The 11,176-nt window shown below is 36.8% G+C and overlaps 1 protein-coding gene across 2 annotated transcripts in view; it reads right to left on the bottom strand.

The window, feature by feature from the left end:
• Positions 1 to 2,163: 2,163 nt before the first annotated feature.
• The window catches only part of SCYL2 (SCY1 like pseudokinase 2), a 41,397-nt gene continuing 32,384 nt past the window's right edge, over positions 2,164 to 11,176 (bottom strand). The window contains exons 15-18 of one of the 2 annotated variants that reach the window (XM_065043967.1): positions 10,587 to 10,653; positions 10,366 to 10,455; positions 9,168 to 9,287; positions 2,164 to 8,126 (exon numbers count right to left, since the gene is read on the bottom strand). In XM_065043967.1, coding sequence (XP_064900039.1) covers positions 7,476 to 8,126; positions 9,168 to 9,287; positions 10,366 to 10,455; positions 10,587 to 10,653 — 928 coding nt within the window. In that variant the 3' untranslated portion in view covers positions 2,164 to 7,475. The remainder of the gene's footprint in view (positions 8,127 to 9,167; positions 9,288 to 10,365; positions 10,456 to 10,586; positions 10,654 to 11,176) is intronic. The other variant, XM_065043973.1, reaches the window with a different exon arrangement.

Here is an 11,176-nt window from a genome sequence, read left to right as displayed (position 1 = left end):
ACAATCGCTGCAAGATAGAATTATTTTTAGAAATTCTTTTTAGAAAAATATCTGTCTGGTGTCATGTTAGTATAGATTCTTTAGATAAATTTATTGTTCTAGTTACAGAGGTATTTGATTGCCTTGTTAGCATTTTTGCTTATTTGCACTTACTTGAAGTCATATCTGTGACAGCAGTTAAGCACTTACAGCTTTGGTGCCATAGGTCACCGTTTATTTTATCAGCATGGCAGGGGCAGAAATTTCTTTTATACTTTTTGGTTTATCTCTTCTTTAGTATTAGATTTTTTCCATTCAGAAGGTAAGCCAGTTATTCCTCCTTGTGGTACCTGGTTCTTAAGTCAACTGCTGGAAAAGAACCTCTTCAAGGCTTTGGTTTTGTTCACTCTTACAAACCATAGCCTGAAGTGAGCATTGAGGAGACATGGAGACAGACATGAACGAATGCTGCCTGTTTAGTAACTTCAGCTCCGAACAACAAAACGCTCGGTTTTCAGGTCAAAGGTAATAAAGTTTTCACTGATGTAGTTTCAAATAGAGCTTCTGCTTTGGTTATCCTTGATTTGCATGGCTAGTTATTGCAGAACAGTGTAAAGCCTAGTCTTTTGAATATCCCGCAAAAGGTGATGCATTTTAAGAAATCTCATTCAAAAAGGCCAAATAATGATTAAGGCAAAAGCAAAATGCCTGACCCCCCCAAAAAAAAACCCCTTCAAAAATTGGTAAGCAGATATAGACAGGCCATTAAATCTCTATCATTTCTGAGTTCCAAGTTGTTCCACATCTACGACTGCCTTAATTTGCAGTAAAAAACTGCACTAGAGCCATAATAATATAGTTCATCGGCAAATATCCTGAAGAGTAAAAAAGGAAAGCTGTATGGTTTTTAAATTTATAGATTAAAATATATGCACAAAATACTTAGTAAATTATTTTAGAGCTTGAATAACCAGTTTTACTTAGCTGCTCTTGGGTTTGTGTATGGGTAGGAGTTTATTTCTGAATTCCTAGTTTAAAAGTTTAGGGGTAAGTATGGCACAACAAATTGGAATGCACCTTGTCACCCTAAGAGGGAGTTTTCTAATCTATTGAGGAACTGCGGTGCTCTCCAGCTTCTGAGATGTCCCCAAAAATGCATTTGTGTCTGGCAACAGGAAGAGAACTTTGAATGAACCAATTCTCATTGATAACTGCCCACAAACAGCTCCTTTCCTGCACCTACTGAGCTGTGTTCCTCACAACTGCAGACTAAATAGGGTACAACAGCTCTACAACACTGACATAAAAAGGCTTAACCTAAAGCTCTGGTGTATGACATACATAAAGGAGGGACTATTAAGATATTTAAGTGATGAAGCAGGGACAATTAGCTGCCAATATCAAAGTATTCCAGGCACAGAACAATCAACTGCAAAGATCTCCAGCTTTTCCTGTTTGAAGTCTTAGGTTATCTGGATTCATGAGAGACTTGTCAATTTTAAGCCACAGTAAACCAATCCAGAACATCTGGATTTCAGCATCTGAGACTTTCCTGCTTAAGAAACAGGGACCAATTGTGGATCCTACCAATGTCCAGAAACAGAGGGGGCAAAGAAAACATTACCACAGTAAAGGACATTCAAGTCCTAATCCATCTCTCCTTTTACTCTCTTCTCCCACACCACCTCCAGCCAACAATGGTGCTTCTAAGTAGCTCAGGATCTCAGATGTCTCACACTTGATCAATTTATACCTTACATAAAGCTGAGCAGTAGCATTCTTCAGAGTGCTGGCAAAGTTTAAGCCTGACAAAGCAGCACAGCTTGACACCGAGGCTTAGAGAAAGGCCTAGTTTCTGGGTCAAGGAGTGAATATGCAAATTGAGACCACTGCAACATCAGAAACTCAGGTTCTGACGTGGGCTTAGTGTGCGCTCAGAAAAAGTAATGCTAATTTTAAAGACATCTAGTGCGTTAGTTTTTCCCAGGACTTTCATTCCTTGCATGACAGCAAGATGTCATGGTGTTTTGCAGATGTCTGGACAGCAACCACCCTAAGAAATTGCCTCAAAATTATGTGAGACAAAATGTATTTAGAACAAAATACAAAGTGATACAGTTTTCTAAATTAGTTACCATTAGTTAATTTTATGGAAATGTTAAATAAAAATATCTTCCAACATGAAAATATGAAAAGTTCATTTATTTCCATAGGCAACCTCATTCACAGTACAAAGTGATATGGATTTCTTGAAACTGTCATCGTACCTTTTACATATTTTTTAAGGAGCTGATCTAAAAGTTGATACAAGAATAAATTTGTTTTTGAAGAGCTGTCCAATAAACCAGTTATACACTAATGCCATGCTATGACAGTTCTAATTATGAATCACAGCTGACACTACAGTAACATCACTTTATAAATCTCATGAGAATTCTAATGTTTTAGGATCAAAACATAAAACTGCCACTAGTACAGAGACTGTACGATTAGACAAACAAACAAGTATTAAATATTTTGCACAAGGCCTGAGTTCACTATAACACATTTTAATTTACAACTTCATCTCAGAAATCTGTACAGCAGTTAGAACTGTTCTGAAGAACTTAAAAGACAATACAACTTCAGGAGCTTATTTGTTCTCTTGATAAAAGTGTGAGGCCTGGAAGGCAAGAAGATTTGGTGTATGAATCCAAGGTTTTACTGCCTTGTGTAATTTCCTTGTAAAGCAGTCAAAACCTAATGGAAAATCAGGTACGAGGCAGGACCTCACTTGAATATCAACCAACTCATCTGAAATTCTCCAGATAGGTTTCCTCACAGCTATTTCAGAGTAAAAGTTCACAATGAGTATATAAAATGCAGCATATTTCTTAACAAAGAACATAAAAGGGTCACATATACAACAGGGTGTTTTTTCCTGTACTTCCCCTCCCTGTATTTCTTTCATTGGAAATGGCACAAATCAGCAATATCCCACCCACTCCCAATAAAAAACTCCTAATCAATAAACAAAGGTCACTCTAAAGTCCAATAACTTCATCTGTAATGAGAGATCCAGTGTTCATATACTTACATTTTAAAAACTTTCTGTTCTGCTCAAGTCACATAGATATTAGCAGACAAAGCATGTGAATTTATAAGAGATAAGAAAAGTATCATATAATTGTTAGCCTGTATGGAAGCTATGTGGAATTTGATTCAAATCTATCTTCTCATTTAATCATTGCGCTTTTTTGGTGCAATTGAACTGAAAAATCTAAAATCCTGTCTTCTATATACACACTTACTTATCTATCTACAGACATAGATTATATTATAAGAGGGGTTATGATACAGAAGTTAACACATGTTTTTCTTACTTTAAAAGGCCATCAGGGCACTTGTTAAAGTTCCACATAAGTAGGAAAGAAGTTTGCTAAAAAGATAAAACTTAACAGGAAAAGGAAGTTTTAAATAATAAGGCTTGAAATGTTTTGCACCTATCCATCCAAAAATTCAGCCTTTTACTTGGGCATCTGTGCAGACCTGCAAGGCCACAGCTCCCCCAGGACATTTTTAATTCACATCACCATCAAGAGAGGAAGACATAGTATCTTCATTAGAACAAACTACGTATTCTACACATGTTATCTGTAAAGTTTCTGTCCCCATCTCCCAGATAATTGCTGGACTCCCTTTCCCTTGCCAAAGACGCCTCTGGTACTGCTGTCCTCCTGCATAAGTAGGTTCCACAGGCTGTTCTGTGCCTTATTCATGACACACATGTGATGAAAAGGAACAAAAAATGCGCTCCCTCCTCCATCCTCAAAATGACACTTGTGTCATTTTGCTCCCCATTTCCCTCCTCTTGAGGAAGGCAGACCCAGGGGCTTCTCAGCTAATCTGTAACTCAGTATTTTCAAGGTCCCTCTCCACCCAGCTCAAGCAGATAAGGTTTTTCAAGCCTTTCTAATTCAGTCCTTCCATCTGGCAGGATTAGTTTGTTTTCTAAGTTTTCAGAGGATGCTTCAGACTTTCAAACTTAAAACCAAATGGAACCAACAGTTCTAAGATGGAAAAGATTGCCATCTTGGCACAAGAGCACTCATTCAGCATACACCAGAGCAGCCAAAGGACAAATCGTGCTTGTCATTAAGATATGCAGCTATTTCCACTTCTCTTTATTTCTCCTTTTGTAGTAAATCAGTCAAGGAATAGGAAATTACTGCTTTCTCCTCTTTACCCCTTCTTTTCAAATGAATGAGAAGTAAACCAGGTGGGCTGGACAGTTCAGTCCAGACCATGCTCTGATTTCCATGGTGAGATCTGCTTGCAGTGGGTGAGCACAGCAGGTGCACAGGGTGGATGCTGTAAGGTGATGATATAACCTGCCAGGTTTCCACTGTTTTTCCTTTAAATTACGTTGAATACAAAGGGCAGAAGTTCTGTGTAGTTTACAGTATTGTTCAAGGCATTGTAATAAGAACTTATGGTACACCAGGTTACTTTTTCAGCAACAAAATTTGCAATTTGTGAATCAGATAGCAATTTCAAACTTGTGTTCTCCATTTTGTTTTGCACTAGGACTAGACAGTCCCTCTGCTTTGGGCCAAGGTAGATGTAATGCTGCTTTCCACCCACGTTCAGGAACAGAAGGCCCACGGAATGGCCACATTTTGTAATGCTGTCCCTTCCTCCTGCTCTTTCCCAAACAACATCGTGGACATAAGTACAACTATTGCTCTCAGACAACAGTATCCGCTCTGGCCACAACAAAAGCCTCTTGCAGGGCCTCAGAATGATGTGGAGAAATCAACTGGATACAGCTTCCTAAAGAAAAATTATTGTAGCAGGAGCCAAGTGACACATGGCCTTGGTGACTTACCTCTGGCAACTACTCTTTCCTTTAAGTTAAGAGGAAATATAATTAGAGAACTTCGCACACCCCCATTTTCCTGACATGCTAACCAGGAAGAATCTACAAGTTATTTTTCTTTTTTATTCTTAAATAACTGGGAAATTTTGTTACAATTTTCATACACACCCTTTTCCGTTTTTCTTTGTTGCTTTTTTTCCACTCGGGTCATTGTGAAACTTGCAGCAAACGAGAGAAATGGAAATCACGTTCTCAAATATAAGTAGAAAAAAACAAACCATATTACTTGAGCCAGATAAAGATCTTATCCCATCACGTTACCACTGCATAGAAGAGACTCTCTTAATTTGAACTTGTATGATTTTTTTTTACTTTGTTCTTACAAACCAGATTATCTTCTCAGATAGCTCATGCCAAAAGCACATACTCCAAATCCCACAGTTTAGGAGGTCCAGTATATAAAATCAGATCAAAACTTTTCAGTTATTTTTCCCTCCAAATAGGTTAAGTTAAAATTCAGTTCTGAAAAGCCCCCAGTTCAGAGGGATCAGTGAATGAAACTCCAGATCAGGACACTGATATTTAAGACTGCCTTTACCATGGATGTATTAATTTAATACATTGTATAGTCCTAAGATATGTTATTTTAAATATAAACTCATTTTTGAAATAATTTAGAGGAATACAGATTCAAATAATTCTTCAAAGGCTTACCTTGTTACCCTAACAAAATGTTGCTTTCAAAAGGTGACATAAAAGAAGACATTAGTGTGATTGAGAGTATAGAATACTAGTAACCACAAATGAACTTAAATAGTTTAACAGTTCTAGTATTGTACTTAAGTTTACACAGATATCTTAACATAACCTACAATGTTTTCCATGAATATTAACAGCACAAGAGCATCACAATGTGTTAGGTATTGTTTTCTAAACCACAATTTCACTGGTCCCAGGTATTTTAAATTCATAGGACTAAGGCAGCAGCTATAATACATAAATAATTCTTTAAGAAATATGCTTAATGCTATTACCGCTTAGAACCATGGAAATATAACAAAATACAAGTCACATTTACAGCATAAGGCCCTTTGGTTTCTTAAGCAGCAAATGAAAGAACAACTTCTTCAGTGAAAGGCTTTGAAAAATAAAGCATGTAGGCTTTCCATAAAAAGGTAACTAGTTCTTTCCTTCTCAAAATAGTCAGCTATAGTCTTCAAAATATCATGTAAGAAAGCTCCCGAAATTCTTAGGAAAGAAAAAGTTAAAACCCAATGGTAGTATCTGACAGAGCAGAGATTCTAACATGGGCAAGCTGAACATACACCTTCTGGGAAGCAGAAGAAACTACTGTTTGATTTTCTGGAGAGCTTTATTAAATTTGGAGTAATACAATAAAAAGGATCTGAAATACCTCTGTATTTACCCTATATTGTAGAACTTAAAAATCTGTATTTGAGAACTCACTTCATATTCACATATCCTTCATAATGAGTTAAAACAAAATTAAAATGAAATAGTCAAGGCAATTTATGGCAGTGTCCTTTTTCACACCACCATGTGTAACTTGTACCTGGCAATCCTTTTCCATCTTCCCAATGGAGCCAGAAATCTATGAAGTAATCTAAGATACTTCTGTGTAAGTAAACAGTGTGTGTTTAGTTACACAGAACTGCTTAGTTACATAGTCGGGGCAGTCAACATCTGAATTTTAGAGAAAACATTCTTTTTAGGAGATCTCATAACTACTTGTATCTTTTTTTTCCCCCACCAGTTAGAAGCAGTATCAAATTTGCCAAAACACCGGAATACATAATAAATGTGATCATGTCACCACATGTATTTTAAAATGCTGCTTAAGTCATATGTTGCTTTTGCTATGTGGCTGGTAACAAGGATCTGGCATTATAAAACAGGTTGTAAACCAGCAAGACCATTGGAATAGTATTCTTAGGCCATCCCAAACTTGCTCAAAATTTTAATCCAACTTCTTATGCCTCCTGAATCTTCTTGTAGTTTACTACCACATTCATTTTAAGAGAAGAAATTCAAAATATTTTCTCTTCTTAGCCTCTTGCAGTTACTTGTTAGAGATCTTTCTATGCAACATGGCTAAAAAAACTTTTTGAGGCAGCATAAAAATCTACTTTTTGCAAACCGTCATATGGCAAAATGACAGTTTGTGCCAAACACAAATCGTCAATAGGAATTCAGCAGACACTGAAAGGACCGGGCTGCAGGATTGCATTCACTAGTTATTACTCCTTAAGCATCTTTGTAGAATTTAAGAAACCAAATTTTGTAGGAAATTCCATAGAAGTTGATTGAGCAAACTTCTGAATAATTTTGAAATACTTAGCTGCTTCTTTTTCGATTGAATACATGCACCCTACCTTCAGTGCTCTGCTGTTTGATACAGAGACAGGAAATCTTTACCATGTAAGATGACTTTGCACTTACACAATTCCGCTGCAGAACTAGGTGAATGCAAAATCAAGTGTTTTTCCAGTGCAAAAGTCTTTACTTTGCTGGGCTGAAAGTGTTTCCAAGTCATGCTTTTACTAATCAAAAAAAAGCGTCCATCAGCTTCCCCATGATCCAAATTTCATTGATCTTTGAAAGAAGGAGACAAAACATTTTACCCAAAAAGATCTTTTAAGTCATTACTAGCTGAGCTGCTGTTTGTCATTGTGTTTGCTGGTTGTACAAAGTTCTGAGGAGCAAAGAAAGGATTACCCTGTATACCAAAGCCAGGCTGTCCTATCATGTTCATCTGCGGTCCCAAGACTGAACTGCTTGCGCTTGGGGACCCTTGTGGGGGTACAAACTGATTAACCCACTGGCTGGATTTCTGTTGAGCCATTTGTTTCATGCTAACTTTGGGTTTTTGAGGACCAAAAAGATTATCTAAAGCAGACATATCTGGGGGTCTGTTTTGTTGTGTCAGTGGAGAGATTGCAGATGCAGCATTCATGGGACTGTAATTTGGCATACTGGCAGTCGGTACAATGTTCATCTTGGTTGCTGCTGTTGCAGTTGGACCACTGAAGAAATTCTGAGTGGTGGGGCCAGCTCCCATACTGAATCCAGCAGTCTGGAAAGCCATATTAGTATTTAGTCCATTCGTGATATTTCTCTTTGTGTTGTCAATAGGTGATGAAAATCCCATTCCAACGCCCATAGAAGGGACAGAAGAGAAGCTGTTTGAAGATGCGACATTAGCTTTGTTGACAGAATGGCTAGTCAAAGATGACATATTGTCTATCAAGGTATCTGTCAAGTCTTTTGTCTGCAAAATACAAAAAAGGCAGTTAAATGCTTTTTCTGTACAAATAATCTAGTAACAGCCTTTAGCATTGCTCCTGCAGAAGTGGCATTCATTTTTCAAAAATTACAATTTACTGCATGGAACTGGACACGAATTGTAATTATACACAAAACAATTAGCTTACTTTTGTTCGCTGCTACTTAGAACTAATTGTTATGTAGCTTTAATTTGACAACTCAGACTATATACAAAGTGCTACTGTGACATTTGCTTCATAGAATCATAGAACACTTTGGGGTGGAAGGGACCCTCAAAGGTCATCTAGCCCAACCCCCTGCAACGAGCAGGGACATCTTCAACTAGATCAGGTTGCTCAGAGCCCCGTCCAGCCTGGCCTGGAATGTCTCCAGGGATGGGGCATCTACCACCTGTCTGGGCAACCTGTGCCTGTGTTATACCACGCCCATTAGAAAAAATTTCTTCCTCATGTCCAGCCTGAATCTCCCCTCTTTTAGTTTAAAACCATGAACCCTTGTCCTATCACAATGGGCCCTGCTAAAAAGTCTGTCGCCATCTTTCTTACAGGCCCCTTTTAAGTACCGAAAGGCCACCGCAATGTCTCCCTGGAGCCTTCTCTTCTCCACGCTGAACAACCCCAGCTCTCTCAGCTTGTCCTCATAGGAAAGGTGTAAAGGTGTTCCAGCCCTCTGATCATTTGCTTACATGCCCCAATCCTATCCCCAAGCTTTTTAAACTTTTAGTTAATAAACACTTCCAAGCAAAACCTTTTTTAATACATCCTTTCTCCTTATCTAGAACAATGGCCTTCCAATAATAATTTTTTTTTCTTTTAACTCCTGCAATTTAAAAATTGAGAAATATTGCTAATGATGCGAATGGAAGGCAGATTAAAATTTATTTAACTTTTTTCAGCTGTGTCATTGTACTACCAGTGAAAACAAAGGTGAGTCACAGAAGAAAAAAAATGCTAAATACAGCACTTAAAAGGAAAAAAGCATCACAGCTCCACTGGAAACAGTGCAGCAGTTTGTTCTTTCTCACCTGCTTCACTGGAGGTGTTATTACAGTTGCTTGTGGTTTAAGAGGTTGCTGGCTCTTCAGTTTCTGTGCCTGTTCTTGTTCTTTAGCTAACTTTTGTTTCTCTTCAAGTGTAAGCGATGCCTTTAAAAGGGAAAGTACTGACACTAAGTTGCACAAAATGGTTATTCTCACATTTATATTTTTATTTCATAAATAGCACTGTAGTTTCAGCATGTGGTAGAACAATACATATTTTTTATACAAAAGAGAAAGTGGATAAGCATAAAATCTGTTTGTCATATCACTAAAAAGTACTTACAGCAAATAAAAACAATATTAAAAGTAGCATAATGAGAAATTTGAGCAGATCACAAATAAAGAGGCATCACAACAAAACCATTTTAGCTTTGTCATAAGCAAAAGTGTTCCTCACAGTTTTTCTTTTTATACGGTTACCAACTAACGCTTGATATAGAGCTGCAAGTGACCATGGAGTCAGAAAGGGAATTTTATTTTAAGACTGCTTAAGAGGCTTTTCAGGATTTTAACTCTACTTTTGTTAATGATGAAGGATAAAATCATAAAATCATTCCCTCTCAGCCTAAAATTAGTGAGAGGGTTCAGATAACTAGAAATGGAAATGATAACATGTATAGATTCTAGGGAGTCATTTACATAATTAATAGCATTAAAATAATTTTACAATAGTTTATGTTAAATATTCGATGTCAGGTCATACTTTTTCTTTGCTTCTTGTGTTTATCCCCATATTAACTGTTCATCTTCACTTAACTTTGAATTGTGCAGTATATGTTAGTCTCTGCTACTACATGAAATTCTACATTTTATCTTCATCTCTGGTTGTTATTTTATCATAAAGTTGCCTATTTTGACTTTCCTATCTAAATCCACTGCTGAAGTTTCAGTTTCACTGAAATCTATCATGAAGGAGAAAGAAAATGACCAAAAATTTATAATCCTAATTGCTGCCTACTTTGTACAAAGCTATTTTTAACAAAAGGCTTTCACAGAAATTCAAGGATATGATTTCAGAGCTTTTCAGAGGACCTTCACATGTGACTGTGTATGGTGCTGTGCTACACAAAACCAGATTTTCTTTTAAAGCTTTAAACATTTACACATACTCTTATTATGCAACCCTATCAGCCTTGTTGTATTAGACAGATGTAACAGGATTCCAAAACAACATAAAACACACCTTTTTCTGTTTTGATGACATCTCGTTCTCTTTACTATCAGATCCACTAGTTAGAAGGTCGGTTCCACTAGTATTAAATACCTTGTCAATCTGTTTAAGTTCAGAGAAACAAAACTTAGTTATTTGAAATGTTGCAATTTAAGGTAACATAAATATCAACTACGCAATTTTAAAATTCAGATTTCTATATATAAGTAACTCACTAAAATATTGCTGCTTACCTGATTACTTGTACTACTAGATCTTGCCTCTTCAGATACGCTCATTTGGTTAGCTATATCCAAAGATCTATATGGTACAGGGTATACAGATTACAAAAAGATAACTTTACAGTCACATCCACCACACTAATTCAGCAGTGCAGATTATTCTTCTGCATTTAAATAATAAGAAAAACCCTGCATTATGAGAGCACTGCCATTTTTATAGAATGCCTGTAGGAAACTGGAAAATGTTAATATTCTAAATTGTAAAGTTTCCTAATGATCATTGCACATGGTCTTAGTTCTTCCTTTTGAACAGGGTGACACAGACTTTGGGTAGCCCAAGTTAGTTTGGCTCAGAAATGTCACCTCATATCAGACTCCACAAAATTGCTCTAAATGTCTTCAAATATCACTGCCTTCTAAAAGGCGGAAGTGTTCATTTTTTTCCATATGATTTATGTTTGCAACAACTACAGAAAAGGAAGTTAGCATATAGAAGCAAGACAAACTGTACTAGTGGAGCTCAGTATAACTTTCACATTTAATGAATTATTTTAAAATTAGTGACTCAAATTAATAAACTGTGACTGAACTGTATAAAGGTA

Source organism: Columba livia, chromosome 1, assembly GCF_036013475.1.
Source record: "Columba livia isolate bColLiv1 breed racing homer chromosome 1, bColLiv1.pat.W.v2, whole genome shotgun sequence".
Lineage (NCBI taxonomy): Eukaryota > Metazoa > Chordata > Aves > Columbiformes > Columbidae > Columba > Columba livia.
The sequence above is the reverse complement of the archived record's forward strand: the minus strand, read 5'-3'. Positions and strand labels throughout refer to the sequence as shown.